Source organism: Bos javanicus, chromosome 4 (genome assembly GCF_032452875.1).
Source record: "Bos javanicus breed banteng chromosome 4, ARS-OSU_banteng_1.0, whole genome shotgun sequence".
Lineage (NCBI taxonomy): Eukaryota > Metazoa > Chordata > Mammalia > Artiodactyla > Bovidae > Bos > Bos javanicus.
This window is the reverse complement of record NC_083871.1, coordinates 60,674,296-60,701,246: the sequence shown is the minus strand read 5'-3', so window position 1 is coordinate 60,701,246 and position 26,951 is coordinate 60,674,296. Positions and strand designations below refer to the sequence as shown.

The window sequence follows — 26,951 nt, the reverse complement described above, 5'->3', positions numbered from 1 at the left end:
TGGATACTTGGGGCTAGTGCACTGGGACGACCCAGAGGGATGGTATGGGGAGGGAGGAGGGTTCAGGATGGGGAACACATGTATACCTGTGGCGGATTCATTTTGATATTTGGCAAAACAATTATGTAATATTTGTATTTGTATTTTGTATTCTAATTGTATTCTAATACAATTATGTAAAGTTTAAAAATAAAATGAAATTAAAAAAAAAAAAGAACTAAACCTCATTCTTAGAGCAAATAAACATGAATGGGATTGTGGTCAGGAAATTTGCAATTAGGTTTCTGGCTTTGAAATACAATGTCACAGAGCCGTTCTCAGAATCTCCTCTACTGATACAGGTTTTTGCTTTTTACTGTCTTTTGTTTTGTTTAAAAGGGTATTCTGGGTCATTTTTGGTAAATAAGTGCCTGCCTTTGCGGGAAACCCATGTGTCACTCGTTCTATATCTGAACATTACAGTTAAATGCTTCAGTACTTGAGTCAATCTATTCACTGGTTTAATAGCTGAACTGGAGAACATGGAATTATCATGACCTCTGGCATTTATTTTTGCCTGCAATTCTAGAAGCAGCCGTATCTTACCAAACACAAGCTAGGGAGCCTAAGCAAAAAAGTTAGCTGCCTGTGTAATCATCTTGTTATAGGCTCTATCCAACAGTCACTGGTAAACATTAAATAACATGTCATAAAACCCACTGACATCTGAGTAATGCTGGTGGCAGTCGGTACCCTCCCTCTCTCGCTCCCTCTCATTTATATGACTCAACTGAGACTGTTTTTTTTTTTTTTTCTTCATACTGAAATAAGTATATACTCTTCCAAGTCTTCTCTGGAGGAAAAGCACCAAATGATTTAAAATGATAGCTCCTGCCCAATTCCTAAACTCTTAATTAGAAAACTTTAAAAAAATACCCCACAAATGTTTTCAGAGACTTCAGAAAGTCTAATGCCAGTTTACTTTGAGTCACTAAGAGCAAAGATACCAGGAGAGGGAGGGTGACTGGCTGGCTGAAGCCTAATGCCAGGGCTGGATAGCTCCTGGGGAAATTTGGAACTGTCTGATGCCTGTATGCATACGTACCAATGTGTGTGCATATTTCCATTTTAAAGTTGGGCTTGGTGAATTGAGTGAGAAAGGTCTGAAGGAACCCAAGAGTAGTACCTATCATTCTATCCCAACAACACGCCAGGAACCAAATACCCAAGTATCATGTGGCTATCATCCTGCTCTTTTGTCTTTGACAACTGAACTGGGAAAAATCCAGTATGTCCTTAAAGTAAATATTAATAATATTAATAATCTTTTGGTTCCTGACTTGGAGAAACTCAAAATGTAAGGTCTAAGGGATGATAATAAAATTTTATGGGTTCACATGTGACATGTGCTACAGACTGTGTCACCCTAAAAGTCATTTGTTAAACCCTAATGCTCAATGTGATAGTATTAGGAGGTGTGACCTTTGGGAGGTGAGCTTCCCTGGTGGCTCAGAGGTTAAAGAGTCTGCCTGCAATGCGGGAGACCAGGGTTCGATCCCTGTGTCGGGAAGATTCCCCTGGAGAAGGAAATGGCAACCCACTCCAGTATTCTTGCCTGGAGAATCCCATGGACAGAGGAGCCTGGTGGGCTACAGTCCATGGGGTCGCAAAGAGTCGGACACGACTGAGCGACTTCACTTCACTAGGTCATAGGAGCAGAACCCTTGTGAATGGGATTAGCGCCCTGATGAAAGCTGTCTCTCCCATTCTGTCTTAGGAGGGCACAGTGACAAGATGGCCACCTATAAACCAGGGAGCAGTCCCTCACCAGATGCTGAATCTACCAGCGCCTTCATCTTGAACTTCCAACTTCTATAACTGTTGTTTTTAAGACAGTCAGTCTATGGCAGTTTTGTTACCCAAACTGAAAGGTCTAAGACACAGCAAACACAATAGGATAAATTCCAAAGTGCTTTTCCTATTGGCCAAGACTCTCACTACAGCTTCTGTTCTTAGTGACTTGCTTTCACCATGTGTGCTGTGGGCTTAGTCACTCCAGTCATGTCCGACTTTGTGACCCCATGGGTTATAGCCCACCAGGCTCCTCTGTCCACGGGATTTTCCTGAAAAGAATACTGGAGTGGATTGCCTTTTCCTTCTCCAGGGGATTTTCCTGACCTAAGGATCGAAACTGTGTCTCCTGTGTCTCTTGCATTGCAGGCCAATTCTTTACCACTGAGCCACCAAGGAAGCCCTGTTTTCACCATATGAACATATAATTCCAACTACAAACAGCTGCATTCACTTGTTCCTTAGTTATTGGAAAATGTGGCACCACAGTGGACTGTGACTATCCTGTCTCACCTCCATTTAATGAAAAAGAGTGTGTGGGGTGGGCAGAAACTGCTGACAAGGTTTCAAAGTTATTGCCCCTGTTTTCCTTCATGGAAACTCTAAAGCATGTATTTAAGCCTAGAATTCTCTCTGCTCTTCTGTGATCACTGTTTCAAACAGAGTCAACTCCCTGATAAAGAACCAAAGATGGGTGAGCCACAAGAGTATTAATGGATCCCCCAGGGTGAAATAAAGTAAAACTCAGTTTCTCAGAATTGAACAACAAAATAAATCACAAAATTTGGGGTAAATTTTCTGTCACAACTACAATTTGGTTCTTAGAGATTGTTGCCTGCTACAACAAAAATACATGATCATACTGACTTTGAAACTGTATTACTGTTTGATCATCTGCCTAATGATGAATTATTTGTATAACATGAGTTACCAGAGGGTCTCTTATTTTTCCCTTCCCATAGCTATTGCTGTGAGTTCTCAAAAACAGGTCACTGATTCTAAAGAAAGAGTACTGAAATCCATAGACTGGATTTAAGTATCATCTTGTGAAATCTCACGAATCTTTAAAAATTTTAGTCGACATCCAGCACAGTATAAATATTATGTGTGTGTATGTATGTACGTATATACTTATTTTGGGAAAGAAAATTAATCAGTGGTGGAGTACTGAAAGCCAACTTTGTCACACTGATTTAAGACTCTTAAGAGGAGCATTAAGATTCATTTATTCACTCTAGGATTCCTCCACTGTGAATAATCTGAAAGTGTATGTGCATATTCTGGTAATTGAATTAACCAATATCATACATAATTTATTAAGCAACTAATTGTACCTTTTATCTTACACACAAAAAAATGCATCACATAAAATCCACAAGCAATCTTCGAATACCTACAGAATATGTTCGAGGAACCACATGAGACACTGTACAGGGCCCCCGAGGTGAAAAATGAAGGTTTTGATTGTAAAGTACTTGCAACTTGGTGGGAGGGGGGATAAAAATTAGCCCACAAATAGTTAAGTCACATTTTAAGGCAACAGTCAAGAGATGCAGATCCTGCTTAGCTAACAAATGAATCTAAGAGATAATAAACTAAAGAGACAATCATTCCTACAACAGAGCCAAGGGAAGGGATTTAGAGCTAAGGACTGAATGAAGACACTGATCTCCAACACTGGGGAGAAGATTATTTCGGGCAAGCACCCAAGGTCTCTTCCAGCTCAGATCATTTAGAATTGGTAGGGACAGAAGGGTTGACTGTGCTGAAATGGCAGTTATTTTAATGGCATTATTTCCCATGTGTATTCCTTGTTAAGACTCACCTCCCCCAGAAGCAAGGAGTCTGCCATTTCATCTCTTCATACCCAGCATCTAATCTAGTACCTGAAACAGAATAGGAGGGAGTGGGGGGGGGTTGGGCAGGACTGAACTGCAGGTGAGTACAGCTACCAGGGGAGTCAGAGCAAAGTTTATTTGGAGAACATCAAGGCAATTTGGCTAAAGCAGAGAGAATAAGAAAAAGAAGGCAAATTGAATGTGTTGACTGGGGCTAGACTGTGACACACCTTGACAGCCAGGTTAAGGAAGGAGGTTGGACTTCATTCTCTCTCAGCAACAGTGAAAGTCAAGTGAACGCTGTCTCCATTATTAGGGAGCACACAGGACTACAGGCTGGTAAGAATTCATAATATGGGTTTTCTTCTGCAGCCAAAAACACTGCCTGCCATTCTGGTAAACAACAAATGTTGCCCCCAATAAAGTCATCAGCCACAGTAGCCAGTTTCCATGGCGTGCCCTGAGGACAATTTAGGATAGAGAAAAAAACTGGATACTGACCCTAGATACTTAAGATGCATATCTAAGGAATAATTGCAATGAGTCCAGACTCTGCATCTGCCCAAACATAGAAAGCACTAAAATCATTAACTTGAGATGCCTGGTTTTCTATGAGTAGCAGGAATCTTTGATGTTTGACTAAATGTTTGCTGTTGTTTTTCAGCAAAAACTCCCACATATCCTGGTTCCTCCTTTATCTCTTTGGATAAAAGCTATCTGAGAAGCTGTGTCCTGTCCTCAGTAAAGCCCCTGAATAAAACATAACTGATAACTTTTAGGTCATGCATTTTTCTTCAGCCGAGACATTGCATGCAGGAATAAAGAGAAAGGTCCAGAGGCTGCTCACACTTCTAATGGGTAAGGTTCAAATGCGGCACTGGTGGTACCACTTGGACTTGTTAAAAATATTTGAACCCCAGACTTGATCTATTGGATCTGCATCTCTAGATCTGAGGCCATGATCTATATTTACATTGAGAGCTGCTAGATTGGAACTTAAAAATGACGTGACTAGAAACAACACAGCTTTACCATCTAAAAAATAAAGTGCTGTACAACTTTGTATATATACTAGAAACCACTGCACACTTAAATGGTAGTTTTTATGTGTATGAGTTATATCTCAATTAAGATGCTAAAAAAAATCTCAAGCTTAGGACAGTGCCTGGCACATACAGGAGGTCAGTACAAGTTACTTTTCTCAAATGCATGCATGCATGGCTCTTTTCCCTGGACAGCCTTGGATTATGAGCTGGTAGATCCAGGACAAGTAGCTTGTGTAGAAGAGTCCAGTACTTTCTAAAGACTGGTGACAGGCACACAAGCAGCCAACAGGGCAAGGAGCATCCATACCAGAAGTCAGGTTCGGTTACAAATCAAAAAAGGAAGAATTCAGCAGCAAGGCACATGTGAATGTAGAGTGAGGATCAAAGGGAGACAGGCAGCAGAGTGTGAGAAAGGCAGGAGATGGGGCAAAGGAGAGAAATACTGGGAGTCAGAAGCCTCAGAAGAGCTGAAAGGCCAGGGCAAGCTGAAAAGCAGGAACATCTTTCTCTGCCCGTTCCTACCTGCTGAGTGCCAGTCCCGGATCTTTCTTTGCCCATCCCTGCCTGCTGAGTGCCAGTCCTGGAGGCGCTTCCCCAGATCAGCAGGTCACAACCAATGCTGGTCACACCTGGCTGAGGGACAACTTGCTGAGGCAGCCACAGTGGCTTCTATTGAACAAATCCAGAATCTTTCACCACAGGTAGCAGAAAAGGGGATGTCTCGTACAGATGTGTGGCTGGGTTAGGAAATTTACAACATTCCTGGTCTCTGGTTTGCTTAAATTAAAACGCCTGTCCCAGTGAAAATTCTTTGAACGAGAGTAACTGAGACCTGCATACAGTGGTTTCAGGGGCAGAACTGAAAATGCCACAGCAGATCTTCTCACAGGGATGCGAAGACAGAAAACAGAGAACAGAATGGAAATAGGATTGGAAGCCTCTCCCCCTCCTCTGGCTTCCTCACAGGCCTTCAGCCCCACCTATCTCAAGTCTCAATCCTTTCTGCAGCCCGGTGTTCACCTTGTAGGAAGATGCATTCGCGTTGACACCCCAGTAGTTTTGACTCCATATGTCCTTTCCGTTCTAGCAAACACCATCGCCCAACTCACCTCTCAAGTTCAGATTTCCAGGAGAGAATGTAAGGGGGCAGGGCTCAGCTAGGGTAAGGTATCAACCAGTCCCTTAGCTGTTGGGGGCAAAAGAGAAGGGACAAATGGCCTCCCAGGAGCCACTGGAGAGGCAGCTTCCCAGGAAAAGACATGCCTCAGTTTGCTTTGTGTTTTGTTGGGTGGCAATGGTAGTCGGTGTGTGGGTGTGTGTTTGTGTGTGTGTATTCCACTCTTCAACAAAGAATACGTTCCAAACATGAAACTTCCTTAAACTACTTAATATGCAGCACTTGTATGTATTCTCCCGAGTGAATCCCCCCACCTCGTAAATATTTTCAGTGACTTTCAAACATTGTTAACCCCAGGATAAAAAATAAGACTACACGTATATTACATATGAAGCACACAAAACAAATGCTTCACAAAACAACACATGTAATGCCCCCTGATCTTTTCTATCCTATTATAGCCATCTTAATGCTCCTTCAACCTGCTAAATTGATTTAACACCCACTAACAAGTGGTGACCAGTGATCTGAAAACCCTACTATTACCTCTATCACCTATAATTTTATCATTTAAAAACAATTTCACACTTTTCATATCATACTTATATAGAAGAAAATTCCCCAATTCTTTCCCAATAATATCCTGAATTCCACAATATTGTAGACAGTTTTAAAAGATGAACCAAGTTTACAAAAGATGTCTAATGCTTTAAATTGTTTACACAACAATGTTCTTAAGCCAGTCACATGACACCCCTGTTCTCAATCTGTTTAGTGACCAGTAGGGACTCATGCACTGTGTCAACCAACCTAGCTGAGAAGCACCACCCACGGTCTCTGTACAAAGCCAAGCTGCCCACACAGGGATGGAACCAGCTCCCTTGGGCTCACCAAACTTGTCCCAATGGGAAAAGAAATTCTGTTGGTAATGTGTGTATCTCTGGGGAATTTCTAAGGCAGATTACTTTCTTCAGCAATGCCGATGCAACTGGGTTATTGGGTCATGGATATAAATAGGATCAAATGCTTGTTGGAGGACCAAGAGGTAGCAGAATGAGGACTGTCAGTAGAGGAAGCTAGGGAGGTGGAAGAGAGGATGGAAAGATGGATTTCCCTCTCCAGCACCAAGAACTGGTGTGACTTCCATCTGCGGCACAGCATGTTGAGAACTGCCGAGGTTCCTGCCTGTCCCACAGCATGGCCCACGAGTGTGGGACCCTGGCTCTTCAGTCAGACCTGAGCCCATCCCTGATCTTTACTGACGTCCCCTGAGCCTCGGTTGTGTTCTCTGTAGAATGGAGCAGGTACCAATAAAACCCGGTTCACAAGCTTCCTGTGAAGACTCAAGCACAACAAAGAGCCCATGTGAAGCGCTAAGCCTAGTGCCTGCCACAAAGCAAGGATCCAACATATGTTCCGGACAGTTGTTATCATCCCCCAACTAACGCCCCAGCTCACCTGCCAAAGTGCTTAAAACACACAAGCAGATGTCTGTCTTTGAATGAGTACTTTTCCCATTAGCCTCTCGAATCTCTTATCAGACATGGTTAGCCCACTCCAGGACCTTTTTGGATCCCTCCTCTCTTCTATAATAAATTGATTCCTTCCTCTTCTTTCTCAAAACCAGTGCTCACTTCAATGTTTTCTCCCCCACTAAACCCTGAGATCCATGGATACACAGAATGAAAGGGACTCATCTCACTAAACTATTTATAGTGCCCAAAGCTTGATGGTTCACAATAATTGGACTGAATTCCACACGATAATCAGGTGGTCTCCGGACCCAAGTCAGACACACAAGTACCAGAGAAACGCAATCCCTGTCTGCCCAGGAATTCTGGGAAGCTCAAGGCCTGTCTGAGAACCCAGAGCATTTAGGAGGTAGGAATGGCACTAAAAAGGGGTGCCCTTCAAAGACACCACTTCCTTCCCAAAGGTTCCTGGGGCCAGCTTCAAAGAGGAGTCTGGATGAGGCATGGCTATCTCTATTTTTACAAAATAAGAACTTCCGGAAATAAGATACTGCCAAGGTATATCACTATACTTCACACATTCTGAGGTAGGTCTTAGCACACAGGGACCAAATACCATTGTGAAACTGTGAGAAAACTTCAAGAGTCCACCAGTACATGATCTCCTAAAGGTGCCTTCTACCACGCCCTGTGCTTTCAGGGAACCTACCTCTCTGCATGCTTAGGGTTAAGGATAACAAGGCAACTTTCCTGTTTCCTTAAAAAATATAGTATTAATCAATGATACTATTTTAGATAATCCAGACCAAAGGCAAATGAAAATGTATTTGCTAATCTCTACTGAGTAGAAGACTATCTGTTATAACTTCCTCCATGCCATCTTCTTAAGGAATAAGGAGGTCATAATAGCGTGGCTCAGTGGTGAAGAATCCACCTGCCAATGCAGGAGAAGTGAGTTCAATCCCTGGGTCAGGAAGATCCCCTAGAGAAGGAAATGGCAACCCACTCCAGTATTCTTGCCTGAAAAAGCCCATGGACAAAGAAGCCTGGTGGGTTATTGTCCATGGAGTCGCAGAGTTGGACATGACTGAGCGTCTGACATGCGCACAGACTAAAGCTGGTAACCAATGCTCACAGGTTGTAACAGCCTATATTTATTGTCCTGAGGCAATTACTAATATCATCAGGATCAATGGCCTAGTGTCAGCAAAAAAAGGGGGGCATCATAAACAAACTAGGGCCCTTCCAGGAGGTGACATAGGTAGATTGGAGGCTCAACCACTGCCCATCCGTATGACCTAAACAAGCTGTTGCATAATCTTTCTCTGTCTCATTTTGCTCATGGTAAAATGGAGATAATAATACCAGCATCATCAGACTGCCATGAAGATAACGGACCACCCACTTTAGCCCTCTCTCTCTATAAAATTATCCTTTCAGAAGACAAATTCTACTAGAATACTTAAACAAATGGGCCTACATTGAATTAAAAAGCTTCTTCACAGCAAAGGAAAGCACTGACAAAATGAAAAGGCAACCTATGAAACAGAGAAAAGTATTTGCAAATCATATATCCGATAAGGGGCTAATATCCAAATTAAATAACAAGTTCACACAACTCCATAGCAAAAACAAAAACAAAAAACACTCCAATTGTAAAAAATGGGCAGAGAAAGTGAATAGACATTTTTCCAAAAAAGACAAGTAGTCAACAAGTATATGACTAATCAGTATCACTTATCATTAAGGAAATGCAAATTAAAACCATAATGAGAAATCACCTCACACCTGTTGGAATAGCTATTATCAAAAACAAAACATAGAAAGAGATACGTATTGGTGAGGATGTGGAAAAAAAGGGAACCCCCATACGCTGTTGGTGGGAATGTAAATTGGTATAGGTACTAGGGAAAACATAAAGGTTCCTCAAAAAATTAAAAAAAAAAAAAAAAAACGGAATTAAAACAGGATCCAACAGTCCCATTCCTGGGGATACATCCAAAGGAAATGAAAACGTGATATTGAAGAGATACTTGCATTCCCACATCCATCGAAACATTACTCACAATAGTCAGGATATGGAAACAACCTAAGAGATGTCAATGGATGAATGAATAAAGAAGATGTGGTAGAAATATACAACAGAATATTATTTAGCCATAAGAAAGAAGGCAATCTGGCCATTTGTATCAACATGGATGTACCTTCATGGCATCATGCTAAGGGAAAGAAGTCAGACAGAGAAAGACAAATACTGCGTGGAATCCCTTATCTGTGGAATTTTTTTAAAAAAGAAAAAGTCAAACTCATTGAGGCAGAGAAAGAGAGAGTAGAAAAAGTGGTCAGGAGCTGAAGGTTTGGTAGAAATAGAAAGAGGTTGGTAAAAGGGTACAAAACTTCAGATTATAAGATGACTAAGGTCTCAGGATCTAATGTAAAATATGATGACTTAGCTGATAACACTGTATTATATAGACATGTGCTAAGAGATTAGAGGACTTCCCTGGTAGATCAGCTGGTAAAGAATCCGCCAGCAATGCAGGAGAACCCGATTCAATTCCTGGGTCAGGAAGATCCCCTGGAGAAGTGATAGGTTGCCCACTCCAGTATTCTTGGATGTATTGGTGGCTCAGTATTCCTGGTGGCTCAGACAGTAAAGAGCCTGCCTTCAGTGTGGGAGATCCAGGTTCAATCCCTGGGTTAGGAAGATCCCTGGAGGAGGGCATGGCAACCCACTCCAGTATTCTTGCCTGGAAAATCCCCATGGACAGAGGAACCTGGTAGGCTACAGTCCATGAGATCGCAAAGAGTTGGACATGACTGAGTGATTAAGCACAGCACAGGGCAAGAGACTAGAACTTAAATGTTCTCATCAAAGAAATAATTAGAGGTGATGCCTGTGTTATGAACTAGATAAGCATCATTTCATAATGTGTATGTATATCAAACCACCATGACATATGCTTAAATATTTCACAATTTTATTTGTCCAAGTACACCTCAATAAAGCTGAAAAATACACAATTCACTTTTTATTTTGTATTCTCTCTCTGTCTCTGAGCCATCATTCTGAAATATAAAGTTTCTGGGGCAGAATCTGAACTTGTAAATAGCTGAATCTTAATGTTCTCTAAGCATTTGCATGCTATGCTTCTGCTGAACGCTGCTCGACAATATGACATTTTTTTCCCTTGTGCTGAAAAACAAAAGTTAATGGCCCAATAAGCAAATGAAGACAATTTCAGAAAATGGGCTTGGATAACATGAGAAAAGCAGGGGAGGTGCCTTCCTGAGGATCTTAGAAGACTGTCAACATCCGTCAGTTACAGAATATGTTAGCTTGTCCTGCCAGAGCTGGAGAATTTTTCTTCTTTAAAATTACAGGTGATATTTTATCCCTGCCAGTGGGAGGGGGAACCACTTCATATACAAGGGAAAGTCAGTAACTAAGAATATGCACAAGTTTCAAAAATTAGTCACTGGTTACCATGGTAACGCAAATATTGCCTAACAACTCACTGGGCTGTAAGTAACCAAGATGATGCTAAATACATCACTTCAAAATGGGAAATGGACTCTATTTTTAGGAATACTTGCAAAGAACTAGATGGACCTAACCGCAGACTGAAGGTGGCTCAGATTGACCCCTGTGGACCCAGGATTCAAGGTCCATCTCCTGCCCTGTGTGCATCGAGTTCTGTGTCACACGCATGTGCTATGCCCAGAGACAGCTGCAGGAGGAAGAGTGACGACATTTTATTTACAAACAAAAAACGAGCTTTCTCATTCCTTAAACTTTTAGTAAAGGAAGAATCCTTGCTATTGGGCAGTGGAGACATAACAGATTTAGGCGGCAGTCCCTTTAAATTCAATGTTAAGGATCTCCTCAGAGAAAATAACTAGCATGCCCAATGAAATAAATAATTTTCCTTTTGATTTGAGTAGTTTGAATTTTCTGAGTAGATATTAATGTTAGTTAGAATAAAAGTATAAACAATATATGAATTTTTAAATTATTCTAACAACTGACCGTACTTCAACACCCTCCTAAATGAAACTTAGCATATGACTTCTGTTCATGGTGCACAGTGCCTGGGACACTGGGGCCCCAAGTCTTCAGAAAAGTGGTCCCAGAGCAGTGTTCTTCCTAATGGTCCCTGAGTATCAGCATCAGAATTCCAGAGGGCCCTTACAGTGTAAAATCCTAGGCCATATCTAAGGCCCACCCATTCTGAGTCTCTGAGGTTGGGATCTGAGAAATCTCCATTTAAAAAAGATGCTCCCTGTGATGTTTATGTTCTCTGGTCTGCGAAGTCCATCCTTAGCAATCACCAATAAATTGAGGTCTCCTGACAATGAAGACAGAGACAGGACAGTCATCAGGGGACACAAACCAACATGGTTTATCAAAGGCAGAGCTGTTGTGACTCAGTGGCTTTTGGGCCACAACCTAAGGTATAAAACCAGCACAAAATACTTGTATTATATGTGTGTGTGTGTGTATGTATGACCCAAGTTTTTCAGAAACAACATGGGTGATGTACTCTGGCCTACTCTTATTATATTCTAATTTTTAATGTTACAGCAACCAACTAAATTGATTTCACTTCCCACTAATTGGTGGTGGTTGAAAAACTCTATTATAATATCTGTTGTCCTATATTTTTATCACTTAATAATTTAAAAATTTTTTCATATCGTATCCTAAATAGTAGAAAGCCATTCAGTCTTTTCCAATATACCCCCAAAGTCACAATATTTTAGTTACCTTTAAAAAGTGGATCAAGGTAAAGTGACACAGTCTTCTGTTTAAAGGAATCAAAAACAATACATTCAACTGCTAGCATTTAACTTTTATTTATTTACATCCTCTTTATCTCATAAATAGCATGCAGATTATGTAAGTGTTAGGGGAAGCACACTGATTGAAACCGCCCACCCTGGCCAGGCACCATAGTAACCATTTGCATGAGCTGTTTTATGACAGGAGATCCTGATAAGGAATATGGAACTAATAAGCCACCACCAACCAGAAGAGTTCGGGAAAGGTCGAAAGGAGACACCGCGTGTCCGTCCACTTCCCAGAATCCCTCTCACTAGCATCCACCTTGGCTGAGCGATGTGTGCCCACCAGGAAGGACTCTGAATTAGAATGATTGGCCAAAGACCACCCAGAATCTAATCCCATCACCATAAAACCCGAGACTGTGAGCCACGCGGCAGAGCAGTCCTCCTGGGTTCCCTTACCCTACTGCTCTCCACCCGGGTGCCCTTTCCCAGTAAAGTCTCTTGCTTTGTCAGCACCTGTGTCTCCTCGGACAATTCATTTCCGAGTGTTAGACAAGAGCCCAGTTTCAGGCCCTGGAAGGGGTCTGCCTTCCTGCAACATAAGTATAAAATAAATAAAAAATCTTAAGAAAGTGAAGCAAGAAGAAAAGAAAGACACAAAATTGAGTGCTTATGGAATAAATCAAAGGAACAAGTACAAGTAATAAAGACAATACAGGCCAGGAAATCTAGGCTACATGTTAACTCTTAGCTTTTTGGCCATCAGTGTGCAGAGGAAAACATGATCAGCTATGAAAATTCCAGGACCCATCTGGGAAGAATAAGCAATTTCTAAGAAGCATTTTCAGGCCTCTGGCTGTCTTCCCTTCAGGCTAGACTGAACACTTGTTGCCTCCTCAGGGTAGAGAGGGCAGTCACAGTGGGACAGATCCTTATTAGTGCCTCCACCCTCCACCACCATTTCATTCACAGGGAAACTGAAGATCGCTCTAAGGATTGGGACAAAGCAAGCCAGGAGCCATAGGCCACCCAGTTCTCCCTTTTCTTGGAGCACTCTGTATTCACTCCTGTCCCAGAGCTGGCCAGCTTCCTGTGATGAAAACTGTTCACAGACCCATCCTCTTCCTCCCCACCAACCCGAAAGGTCATCAGCTCCATGAGGACAATTTTGGCTCCTACGCGTATCAGTGAGCTCTCCATAAAACCGAGCTGAATACTAAGCTTCTCCAGGAATTCCCCAAAGGAAAAGTGATAAAAGCACAAAGATCTGAATTGGCTTCTTGGTCTACGGTTTATCACTCCTGAGATTTTCACTAAGCCACCTGACTGCTCCGATTCAGTTTCTTATCTGTTAACCAAAGCCAATGCGGTTTCCACCACAGGTTAGTCTTGTGGACGAAATCAACAAACAGATGTAAGGAGGCGGGCCCAGTTTCTGGCACACAGCAGGTGCTCAATAAATGTTACTTTTCCCTTCTCCACAGAAATCTCTAGGATATTAATTGTACTTTCTGCTAGAGCCACTATAGTATTCACAATCCTTCTCTCACTTCCAATTTTCCCAGTTAAAATCACCCACGAAAAAGCAGAGTTCCCAAGAACCACAGAACACTCAATGCCTACACAATGCCACCTTCAAAATGGTTTTTGTCATTGTTTCAATAACTTTAAGCAGGGCTTAGAGGTTATTCTGAGGAAAAAAAAAAAAGTCTGAGAAAGGAAAGCTTGCCTAAGTCATTAAGTATCAAATAAATACTTAAACCAAGCAATAAGGAAGAGAGATCATTAGTAAATTCACTGTTAGAAGGCAAATGCTGTTGCTAAAACAGAACACAGAAACATATTTGGTCTTTACTCTTGAATGGGCTAAATATCCCCTTGTTAATACTAAAGTAGCGGTTGGTTGCTTTGCAGACTCTGTTTTCGTGAGAGATGTAAAATTTAGACCAGCATGTTTAGTCTTGAGCAGAGAAAACATCAGCTATGTTTTAATTTCCTTTAAATATAAGTGTTCCAGATTAAATAACGTGGATGACCTACCTTTTCTGTGATATAGAAGTTTGAACTATCAGCATGCTGCAGTGCAAAGTATTCATGGTTTGCAAGGGACCATCTGAAAAATGCAAGCAAAAGCTGATTAAAAAAACAAAAAAGAATCATTTTCATGTTCATATGATAGACTTAGATGAACTTAGCACCCTGTGATTGGAACTGGGCCAGTACCCAAGATATGCACAGGGCAGTTCCTAAAACAAAATGACTTTAGCTCCCTTATCATGACCCTGAGACCAAGATCTTATTCCAAGCCTATTGTTCACCCTTTAAATATTTTATCTTCACAGCTTTGAGGGAGGGCTCATTAAATATAAAGTTCCATTCTTCCCTATGATGAAGGAGTAAGTGGAGCAGAAAGAGGAAAACAAAGGAAATGAATGCTATTTAAATTTTTGATAATTGTTACATTTCAGTTGTCTCTGTAGTCTACCATCCCCAATCAGTATGCCTGCTGTAGACTGGAACATTTCAGTTAAGAATTGTTGTTGTTTAGTCACTAAGTCATGTCCCACTCTTCTGTGATCCCACAGACTAACTCGCCAGTCTCCTCTGTCCATTTAAGGATCGCAGGTCTTAAACAAATTCCAGGTAAAATTCTATTCATAGTTCTGCCTTAAAAATTCAAAAAACCTCAGGCAACTTCCATATGCATGGATTGTTAGAGCAGCCCAAGAGAAGTAGGAAAGCTCACTATCTTTGTGAAGTTCCACCCACTGATCTGTCTTTTAAATTATTTTATCTTCTGTGGGGACCTGAGTGGTCTTCTCATTTTATATCAGATGAAGTGTGCACTTAACTTCAGGAACTTAGACTGCTTCCTGCTGAATAGGATGAATGAACCACATCTTTTCAAAGTAAATAAGATCAATCCCAATGTCCACATATCAGGACTTCTACACTTTCCACTCTTTGAGAAACAGAGAGAATGTTTTGGTAGAAAAGACAAGGAAATATTACACAGTAATTCTTGGTGTCTTGAGGCAAGTCAAATAGTGACTTAATGAGTAATATTTAACAATTGCACAAGAATATTTTATTTGCCTTTCAATATGGTGCCTGGAGCTCCCTGGATAAATCCTGAGTAACACTTACCCATCACAGACTTCCTTTATTATTGCAGACAGTGGTTTTTTCTGAAAAATAGAAAAAAAGGAAATACTTTCTGTTAGTTTCATTTCATCATTTTAAGCTCTAAAAAAAGAAGAAGAAGAGGCCTAATAAAGACACTTAAGTAAGAACAATTTACATTTTCTATTCTTGGTTGCTGTGAGTTTGTTTTCTCAAGGTTAATAATTGACCAGCCATCACCACCAACTGCATTAATGATGTATTATCCTTTGGGTCCCTTTTTTGTTGAACAAAATATACATCATATTTCACTTGAAAGTGAAAGTGTTAGTCACTTAGTCATGTCCAACTCTTTTCAATCTCATAGACTGTAGCCCACCAGGCTCCTCTGTCCATGGTATTGTCCAGGCAAGAATACTGGAGCAGGTTGCCATTTCCTTCTCCAGAGGATCTTCCTGACCCAGGGATTGAAACCAGGTCTCCTGCATTGCAGGCAGATTCTTTACCATCTGAGCCACCAGGGAAGCCCCAGTATTTAACTTAGCCACATTAAAATCATGATGAAACATAGTTTTGGTCAAAGATCTCATAGGCAATAACAACCTACAAAGTCAATTGATCACCAGAATTCCTCAAGAGTAGTACATGGGTTCGGAGAAGGTAATGGCACCCCACGCCAGTACTTTTGCCTGGAAAATCCCATGGACAGAGGAGCCTTGTAGGCTGCAGTCCATGGGGTCACTGAGGGTTGGACACGACTGAGCGACTTCACTTTCACTTTTCACTTTCATGCATTGGAGAAGGAAATGGCAACCCACTCCAGTGTTCTTGCCTGGAGAATCCCAAGGACAGGGGAGCCTGGTGGGCTGCCATCTGTGGGGTCGCACAGAGTCGGACACGACTGAAGCAACTTAGCAGCAGCAGCAGTACATGGGTTGGAGAAGGCAATGGCACCCCACTCCAATACTCTTGCCTGGAAAATCTCATGGACAGAGGAGCCTGGTAGGCTGCAGTCCATGGGGTCGCGAAGAGTCAGACATGACTGAGCGACTTCACTTTCACTTTTCACTTTCATGCATTGGAGAAGGAAATGGCAACCCACTCCAGCGTTCTTGCCTGGAGAATGCCAGGGATGGTGGAGCCTGGTGGGCTGCCGTCTATGGGGTCACACAGAGTCGGACACGACTGAAGTGAATTAGCAGCAGCAGCAGCAGTAGCAGTACATGGGTAGGACAACCAGTAGTTTGGCTTTTTGCAAACAAGCTTGGATGTAGGGTAATTTTATGAGAACACGAGGCAAATGGAGTATGAAGCGTAGTGACATTGTTCCTACAAAGTACATAGAATTCTTCCCACAACTGTGGTCCCGGCAAATGTCAATCATGCAGCAGCTTGAGCAGGACACACGCGAGTAACGGGACCATGACACCATGTGCTGTGGTGTCAACTGGCGGCTGACTACAGCTGTACTCTTGGCCTAATAGCCACAGCTGTGCTCTGCCTGCCTCCAGATAGAAAGAATGTAGTGAAGAGACACAGACAGCTCATCTAGAGATGTTGAAACTCTTTCTGCTTTGGATGTAAACAGACCCCAGCTGTCTCCTGGGATGGGCAGGAGTGTGTCTACCAAAGGAACACATCACAGACAAGAAACAAATGGGGAAGAGAAATCAAAGAAATACAACACATGGTCCTAGATTTTCAAATACAACCACAGAATAGCATCTAAACACTTTCTCCTCCTGTCCCTCTGCACACTGTGGTATGGCAGAAGGAATTTGAATCAAGCAGAATTGGTTTAAATTCTAGCCGTGTCAACTTGCATGCAGTGAGACTGACAACTTCCTTAATTTGCTGAGCCACAACTAGCTTATCTGCAAAATGGGCAGAAGACCTACCCACTTCTCAGGGTTGTCCTAAGAATTAAATGAAAATTAAAATAAAGGGCAAAAGCCTCAAAAAAGGGTTAGGGCTCCACTTCTTTACTCTCTCGTGTCACTAGAAGAGCTTGATTTCCTCTTTGCATCCTTGCCCTCGGACCCAACGTTGCTAGGTCCCCCTCTTGGTTAATTCCAAGCACCCCATTCTTCACAGTCCTTCCTGAGGGCTTCAGGGCCCTGGTAAAGGCTCCAGTGCTGCCCTCAGTGTTCCTCCAATGCCCTCCTGCACTCTGGAGCGTAGGGTCTATGACTAAGCCCACCACCATGTTTTCAAAAGAACGTCTGCCTGCAACTCTAAATGCAGTGGGCAGAAGAGGGACCGAGAATTGTGGAGGGGTGGAAAGACAGTACATATTAGCATTTTGAGTTAATCTCTTTTAGACTAAGATTAGAAATGGAGATTGGATTTGACAATGAGGTTACATGTTACAACTTGAGGCCTTTGCAAGAACTTGTCCATTGTTTACAGCTCTGGCTGTGAGTCAAAGAGCAAATGTACACTCCCAACCAAAGGAGAAAGGAGCTTTAGGAATAAAACTTTTTTCATAAATTGAGGATTTTGCACTTCCAGTTGTCAGAGACCTCTCCAGGCTATTAGTATTTCATGAGGACCTACCAGTCTCCTAGATAAGCTGCAGTCGTTCAGATGGTAAAGAATCTGCCTGCAATGCAGGAGACCTGGGTTCAATCCCTGGGTTGGGAAGATCCGCTGGAGAAGGGAATGGCAACCCAATCCAGTATTCTCACCTGGGAAATCCCATGGACAGAGGAGGAGCCTCGCAGGCTATAATCCATGGGGTTGCAAAGAGTTGGACACAACTGAGTGACTGACACTTATTTACCTACCAGTCTCCTAACTCCCCCAATCTTCTTGCATCCTCAAAACTAAAATATAAATAACAGGGTCAAATTTCAGACTTAAATTATATTGAAAGGACAGATCGAGCCAAGAAAGTATTGCTAATGATGTAGGAGAAGGCATTTAAATTACTGCTTTCAGAATGGGAATCCTTAAAGTCTAGGTAACTTAGAGGAATTCAGATTTTAATCCAGGTCTAATTCATAGTTTCAGAGTCAAATTTGAACAGACAGAAGTGGGCTTCTAGAACTATTATATCTAGAACATTCTGAAGTTGGCTATATGAAAGGAGTAAAGACTCTGGAAGAACAAAGTTTAGAGATTTAATAGAGAAAGATTAGAGTAAAACTTCAAACCCCAGAGGAAAAGGACTCACAGTTAACATAACTGCAGCCTCACCAATTGAAATGAATGCTGTGTAAGCATGGGCGGGTCCCACTGCCTGCATCCTACACCCGCCCCCTCCCTTCTTTACATGTTCCAATGAAACACTGAACTCCACCACCCAAACCTAATTCCAATGACTTCACAATTTTCAACTCCCTTAATTCGTCCACATTTTTAATGTCATTACTACCTTCTTTTTGAAACCACCTTTCCAGAGTTGCTGTATTGCCTTCCATCTCCTACAGTTATAAGCAATAATCCTCCGATAAAATCCACGAGATCCTTCATTATTTGTTTTACTTCTAACTTCAGATTTATGTTTCTATCTCTTCTGTTTTCATTCAACTGGTCAGTTTCTCATTCATTTCAGCTATCCCAAGTCTGCAATCTGATTCCACTCTTAGAAATCTCTGGCAGCTTGTTAGAAACAGCATGTTAACTCTCCTTCAAGCATCTTATTAAATATACAAACAAAAATCATTACTCTCACGATTCCCTAACCCAAAAATAGCATGTCCCCACCCCAAAATTCTCGCCATCTCAGTCATGATTTTTTCTATGACACCACTACAGCCCAGAGCATCATTAACCTTTATTTCTTCACACTCTGAGTCTGATTTGTTACAGGTAGTATTACATCTTCCTCTGTGACATTCATATCATTACTTCTCACCTCCTCCAAATTGCTCTTCTAAAATCTTAGCATTCCTCATTCCAACTCCTACCAGATAAATCATACCCCAGTTCCTTCACTCTTAATTCTGCTTTCTCAGCCCCAGTGCCTTTCCTGAGGAACAGCCCATTATTACTGGCATTAACTACTTGCCATAAATTTCCAGTCAAACATTACACTGGCCTATCAAACACAGATTCTGGTCTTGCATTAGTTCCTATATTTGTATTACCTACGTCTAGTAGTTCTCTCATGTAGATTTCTAGAGAACTTATCTTTGCCTTCTCTATTCTGTGAAATACAGATATCTACAAGACACTGAGTCTCATCAATACTTCGCAAAAACCTCTCTCTGCTTTATCCCTTCCAGACCTAAACTACCACCTTTGGTTAAGAATTCTCAGGATCCTGGCATCAGATCCTTGCAAATAAGTCTGTACATCACCAGTTTCTTTCTTTCTAATTCCTGCATTAATTATAATTAGGTAAAATTAGACTTTCCCCATAAACTTTGCTCATGTTGTTCTTTTGCTCTAATATCCACCATAGATCTTCAATGACCACCACCTGTATTGTATAAATCTTTTAGCTTGTCATCCAAGGCCTTCCAGAATCTGGTCTCAAGCAATCAAACTGTCTACTAATGTTGTACACGTTCCCCATACTTTTGGATTAGCTAATGATTCATCCAAAAAATCCCACCCCCATATTTTTACTTTATGCCATTTTTTAAATATTATTTTTGGCTGTGCTAGGTCTTCATTGTTGTGAAGGCTTTTCTCTAGTTGCAGTGGGGTCTACCCTCTAGTTGTGATGTGCAGGTTTCTCTTTGTGGTGGCTTCTCTTGTTGTGGAAAAGAGCTCTAGGGCTCGTGGGTTTAATAGTTGCCGCTCCCAGGCTCTAGAACATGAATTCCATAGTTGTGGCACATAGATTTAGTTGCTCCACCGCATGGTGGGATCTTCCTGGATCAGGGATCAAACTCATGTCTCCTGAATTGGCAGGTGAATTCTTTACCACTGAGCCACCAGGGAAGCCCCAGTGTTTAGGCACTAAAGTTGTCCCCAACTGTTTGTGACCCCATGGACTGTGGCACGCCAGGTTCCTCTGAACTTCCACCATCTCTCAGAGTTTGCTCAAATTCATGTCCATCGAGTCAGTGATCTCAGCGTCTGTTGGCCCCTTCTCCTTCTGCCTTCAGTCTTTTTCAGCATCAGGGTCTTTTCCAGTGAGTTGACTCTTTGCATCAGGTGGCCAAAGTATTGGAACTTCAGCTTCAGCATCAATCTTTCCAATGAATATTCAGGGTTGATTTCCTCTAGGATTGACTGGTTAGATCTCCTTGCAGTCCAGGGGACTCTCAAAAGTCTTCTCCAACACCACAGTTCAAAAGCATCAATTCTTCAGCCCTCAGCTTTCTTTATAGTCCAACTCTCACATCCATACTTGACTACTGGAAAAACGATAGCTTTGACTAGATGGACCTTTGTTGGCAACAAAGTCCCCCTATACTTAGCATATAAAATGAATCACTCCTAAGGACCTAGTATATCTGTCTTACTTTCTTGTCCCTTGAAAACAAGGTATCTTACAGTTCACAGATGCTAACAGGATATAAGAGGAAACAATATATTTCTGTTAAATGGAAAATTCACTTACTTTATTTTTTTAAAAAAAAGAACCAACAGAAAAGCCTTGACTATAAAAGTAAACCATTTCCTAAATGCCCATCAATAGATGAATTGATAAAGATGTGGTACATATATACAATGGAATATTACTTAGCCATAAAAAGAATGAGATGAGTCATTTGTAGAGATACGGATCGACCTAGAGAGTTTCATACAGAGTGAAGTAAGTCAGAAAAATAAGTACTGTATATTAACACATATATGTGGAATCTAGAATAATGGTACAGATGAACCTGTTTGCAAGGCAAACATAGAGACATACATGTAGAGAACAAATGTGTGGACACCACAGCGAGGGGAGAAATGGGGGATGGGATGACTTGAGAGATTGGGATTGACATATATACTATGACTACTACATAAAAAATAGGTAACTAATGAGAACCTATTTCTAATGGAGAATCTTCATTGGAATGACTGATGCTGAAACTGAAGCTCCAATACTTTGGCCACCTGAAGTGAAGAAATGACTCATTGGAAAAGACCCTGTTGCTGGGAAAGACTGAAGGCAGGAGGAGAAGGGAGTGACAGAGGATGAGATGCTATTCAACTGGATAGCATCACCGACTCAATGGACATAAGTTTGAGGAAACTCCAAGAGATAGTGGAGTCAGAGAAGCTTGGCCTGCTACAGTCCATAGGGTAGCTATGTATACATGTGTATACATATAGCTCATTCACTTTGCTGTACAGCAGAAACTAACAAAATATTTTAAAGCAAGTATATACTCCAATAAAAAATAAGAAAAATGATTAATGCATATTAAAAAACAAAACAAAAGAAAAAAACAACCAACAACATCAAAGTAAACCATTTCAAAGTATAGCCTGGATTAATCAGCACGAATCCCACTTCCTACCATGTAAACCACTGTGGGGTGGCTATAAGCAGCTGCTTAGACATGTGAAGGTTGTCACCACTCCCCACACAGACCACTCTGTGATTCACAGCTTGGGAGAGAATTGAGCCAGCCAGCTGATGAGGAGTATAATTCAACAGGTGATAAAGCAGATACCAATCAAATGATTGTCACCATCCTTTAGCAAGGCCACACAGGTGAGCAGGAACTATTGCTGTAAACAGGGATGGAACAAGATACTCCCAAATACACTATTTTGGTAGCAGTGCTTTGCTCACTTTCTATATAAAACCTTCAATCTGACATGACCTCCTTGCCTGACTTAAATTCTAAACTAAAGTTTGGCTCTATGTTTTAGTTAATATTTGTTCAGGTTACATAAGATGTTTTTATAATAATGCAAGTTTCACCTGAGGAAAAGAAAGCTTCCAAGGCATGCTTGGAAGTTCACTAAAACTTGGGAGTAGGGTGACAAGCGCATTGCCTTAGTAGCTTTCTGTGGACCCACAAAATATTTGCCTTTCATCTCATTGAGAGAAAAGACTAGAAGAAAAGAAAATTTGATCTAAAAGGATAAAAACTGGTTCTTCTCTGAGTCCATAAACCATAAAGGAACTAAAATAAATTCTATCTCTATACAAATATATCTCCATGTAAAATATCAAGGCAAAATTATTTTAATTGCCTGAGCGTGTTTTTGTAACTTAACAAAAATCATAACTAAATCCCTTAAGCTTTTTGTTTTGAAGGTCAAATCGGTCTTCTCAGACTCAGTAATGAACTAAGATGGAAAGAATAGAAATGTTTTTAAGGATAACCCAGAGGGTTAGTCAGTTACCAGATTCCCAAGTGCAGGTGACTGGGAATTAAATAGACTCTCCACTTGTTCCCTTTAGCAATGGTGAGGTCATTGTTCACCACATGAAAGTATTTCTTCTCTTTATACTAACTGGAGAAAATTTCAATAATGACACAAATATTTTTATTCATCAAACAAAGTATGCATTTCCAAATGAATTTTATTGGCAAAGTACTATGTGCCAACAATTATATTCATGGAGTAAATAAGCTTTTTGTTGTTGGATTTGTTTTTTTTTAATTTATCCCTCCCTTTTAAACTCTTACTCTCCAAAAGAATTCCTTTATTCAACTTAATTTATCATAGACTACATCCAGAAAGCCAATTTCCAGTACAAAAAGATTTTTATTTACTTTTCATAAAATCACCTAGATTCCATGGTCAAATTCACTAGCAATTAGCTTGTGATCTATATCTCTGCCTCTGTTCTCACATGGTGTTCTCTCCTCTTCTTACAAGAAGGATGTAAATCCAGGGTGATTCCATCACAAGATACACAATTATATATATAAAACCCCTTTTTCAAATAAGGTCACCTTTTCATATTCCAGGTGTTATAATTTGGACATACCTTTGGGGCCACTGTTAAAACTATTGCAATTGGGTAAGAAAAAAATATATATATATTTTTTTAAGGATTAGGGAGAAAAGAGAATGCACCCTTTTCTCCCTAATCCTTAAAGTGGGTGTTGGTCCTTCACTTTTCTTCCTAAACTCTTTCTTGCTTTTAATGAAATGCCAGTGTCCCAAATCCCTGAATCCATGCCTCCCACTATGACCCCTCTTCTAAGGTCTGATCCTGCATTTCCAACAAGCCCTGGTGGATCCACATAAACGTCCTGCCACCTCTTCAAGGTTAGCACTACATTCTCTTCCTCACTAAACCAGATCCTCCTCCTGTCTCACTTTTATCTCAAAAAAAAAAAAAAATGTATATATATATATACACACATGTATTTATATCTCACTCTCCCCGCCCAAAGCTCATGGTTCCTTTCAGACATGAGAGGGCCCCCAGAAGAAACATCCTTGGGGATCTCCAGTTGTTTATTTCAGAGGCTGTGGAGTCCAGCCTGCCTTGAGGCACGTTCCCCGGACACAGCCCAGCTGTTGTCCCTCGTCCGTGTCCCCTCGCTGATGACTGCAGTTCCCATTCAACCACCTGTTCCTGCCTGTTGGCAGCGCACTCGGCCTGGGGATACTATGCTACCCAAATGCTCACCTCAGAGCTCTCAGGTCCCCTCTGCCCACATTTCTGCTTTGACACTCGCCTGTGGAGGCTGATATCTCCCTCATCTGAAGTGATACACACTGGTCAGCAACTATAAATTGTGGGCTGCCGTTCCTACCTCTGACATCCACTTCTCAGGCCCATGTCTGTCCTAAAAAGAGCACCACATCAGAAAGAAAACTTGGCTTCTTCAAAACCTTATTTATTTCAAATGTTTTTAAAGATATGGGGTGGGGGTATGCTTATGAGATAGCAGTAGGGACACCAGAAAAGCACTCAGAATGCTGAATTTTTATCAACAACTTGCTTTTCTACATCTTACCCCAACTATAAGCAGTGGAATAACTTTAGAAAATGATTTCCTGGGGTAGAACCCCAACTTCCGCAGCCCCTGGTTTTGTAGCTTTAGGCTTACTACTTCTCCTCTCAATGTTTCCATTTTCTTTTCTGAAAATAAAAGTAGCACCTCATTTGTAGAGTAGTGAGGACTAATTGAGAGGATGTTATATCAAACTCTCAAAACCGCACCTGGTACACAGCGAGGCACTGGATACGTGTTACCTCTGAATAGGTTCTTTCATTTTGTGTATCCAGCTTGGACACTTTGCAGGTACTTTCTTTAAATGTCCGTTAAGAAAATAAAATACATGAATGAATGAACATCCAGTTCTTCTTCCTTCTTCCTGGAGTGACTCCAGCCCCCAGGGCTGCCTTTGGCACTCATCTCATCCTGTTCTTTACTCTTCAATGCATTTTTGTTTCCTCTGCCAACCAGATTATACACATTTGGAGGGAAACACTGCCTCTGAGACTCACCTCTGTCAATTCCCAAGCAAATGGCTGCTAGGCTACAAGGCGCGCAATTAATGAACTTTTTTTTTTAATTAAAAACACATCTTTTTTCAGACTTTCAGCTTCTTTCCCTTTCTTCTGGTCTCTTCCAACTGCCTCTGAAGCCCAGGCAGAAGCTAAAGATGGAAGACAGCAATAGAAAGGCAGGAGCAGTCTCCCATCACCACCTCGTAGCCACTCTGCCAGAGGGCCATTGTCAGACAGCCCTGTAATTGCAAAACCATTTTCCACCAAGACTGAAGGTTCTTGGTCCCAGACTATTATAAAGTCTTTCTCCAGTGCTTTCAAAGAATGTGACAGATACTTTGGTTTGACACTTTGAGGTGGTAAGCACAGCACCTGGGATTTTTACTTCCTTTTATAGATGGAAATTCATTGAACATATTCTGCCCAGCAGTTCTGAGTGATGTTGGTCCAGAAAGAAAAGAAAGCCAGCTCCTAAATGTCAGGACACCTCTGAGAAGGGATATATGCATGTTGACTAAGATGTAGCCCACAATGTGACTTGGGAAAACTTGCAGGTGCGGTAAGTAACCCATCTAGTTCCTGGAGGTGCCTCCTGACACCATGTCAAAAACACCAGTCATTTTTACAACAGCTTTATTCTTCCTCCAACGAGCCTGGTGACTGCTCTCCATGCTTCCAACCATATACCTTTAATAAGGAGGAATCAGATGTCTCTGAGAGGTGTGTATGAATATTCTGTTTTCCTAATAGCTGCTTAGATAAACTGAAAGTTAATGACAAAACCACACTTCCCTGAGGCAAATTTACTAAGAGCTGGTTCTTGGAAAGCACACATTTTGACAACAGTTCCAATGGGAATCACTGACACAAGATTCCAGTGACTGTTAGAAATGACAAAGGCAGGGGGTGAGGGGAAAGGACGCCCAACTCCGTCTCCAAAGCAGTAAAAACTACGTATCCCATTAATTTTAAAAATAGAAAGATGACACTCTATGACACCTTTTTCTCGACAGATGATTTGTTTCAAAAATAGTTTACTAAAAATGACTTGTTTCAAGCTTTATGAATCTAATTAAATATTAGATTCAGCAAGACCAAGTGCAATCTTTGCATCATAAAAATCACCAGACTATGCAAATGAGCAGACACAAAAAATAATCAGTACTCTCACTCAGTTCAGTTCAGTTCAGTCGCTCAGTCGTATCCGACTCTTTGCGACCCCATGAATCACAGCACGCCAGGCCTCCCTGTCCATCACCAACTCCCGGAGTTCACTCAGACCCATGTCCATCAAGTAAGTGATGCCATCCAGCCATCTCATCCTCTGTCGTCCCCTTTTCCTCCTGCCCCCAATCCCTCCCAGCATCAGAGTCTTTGGTATGAGGTGGCCAAAGTACTAGAGTTTCAGCTTTAGCATCATTTCTTCCAAAGAACACCCAGGGATGATCTCCTTTAGAATGGACTCTCATTAGCAATGAGTTAAAGAGGAGGAGAAGGTTCTCTTTCTCTTTTAGGTCCTCTGATATACCTCTGCTCAGTAGAAACTGTGTTCTGCTTCAATTGGAAGCAAAACCGCAATTTTAGAAAATGACAAAAATGTAGAAATGAACAATGCAAAAATAAAGCCCTACTCACATCAATTATCTATTCTGAGTCTTCTTCCTTCTTCTTGAGTATTTTACATTGTCCTAATACCAATGTTACTATGGATATAATTTTTTTTCCAAATTTCAATATCTCAGGCAGCAAAAACAACAACTTTCCCAACTACTATATCCTTCTCTACCTTCCTTAATATCTGTCTTTTCTAAGAAGTGCTCCCAGATAATTCCAGCCTGTCTGGTGGGCCATTTCATTCCACCACACCTTGAGTCAGTTCAGTTCAGTTCAGTTCAGTCACTCAGTCATGACCAACTCTTCAGGACCCCATGAACTGCAGCATGCCAGGCTTCCCTGTCCATCATCAAATCCCGAAACTTACTCAAACTCATGTCCATCGAATCAGTGATGCCATCCAACCATCTCATCCTCTGTTGTCCCCTTCTATTCTGCATTCAATCTTTCTCAGCGTCAGCGTCTTTTCAAATGAGTCAGTTCTTTACATCAGGTGGCCAAAGTATTGGAGTTTCAGCTTCAGCATCAGTCTTTCCAGTGAATATTTAGGACTGATTTCCTTTAGGATGGACTGGTTGGATCTCCTTGCAGTCCAAGGGGCTCTCAAGAGTTTTCTCCAACACCACAGTTCAAAAGCATCAATTCTTCAGTGCTCAGCTTTCTTTATAGTACAACTCTCACATCCATACATGTGAAAAACCATAGCTTTGACTTAGACAAACTTTTGTTAGCAAAGCAATGTTTCTGCTTTTTAATAGGCTGTCTAGGTTGGTCATAACTTTTCTTCCAAGGAGCAAGCGTCTT

At 41.3% G+C, this 26,951-nt stretch overlaps 1 protein-coding gene across 5 annotated transcripts in view; it reads right to left on the bottom strand.

Annotated features, from left to right (window-relative positions):
• ELMO1 (engulfment and cell motility 1) overlaps nt 1–26,951 on the bottom strand; it is a 584,006-nt gene that overhangs the window by 430,204 nt on the left and 126,851 nt on the right. For all 5 annotated transcript variants that reach the window (XM_061414116.1, XM_061414119.1, XM_061414114.1 and 2 more), the window contains 2 exons: nt 15,239–15,279; nt 14,132–14,204 (listed from right to left, as the gene is read on the bottom strand). In XM_061414116.1, coding sequence (XP_061270100.1) covers nt 14,132–14,204; nt 15,239–15,279 — 114 coding nt within the window. The remainder of the gene's footprint in view (nt 1–14,131; nt 14,205–15,238; nt 15,280–26,951) is intronic.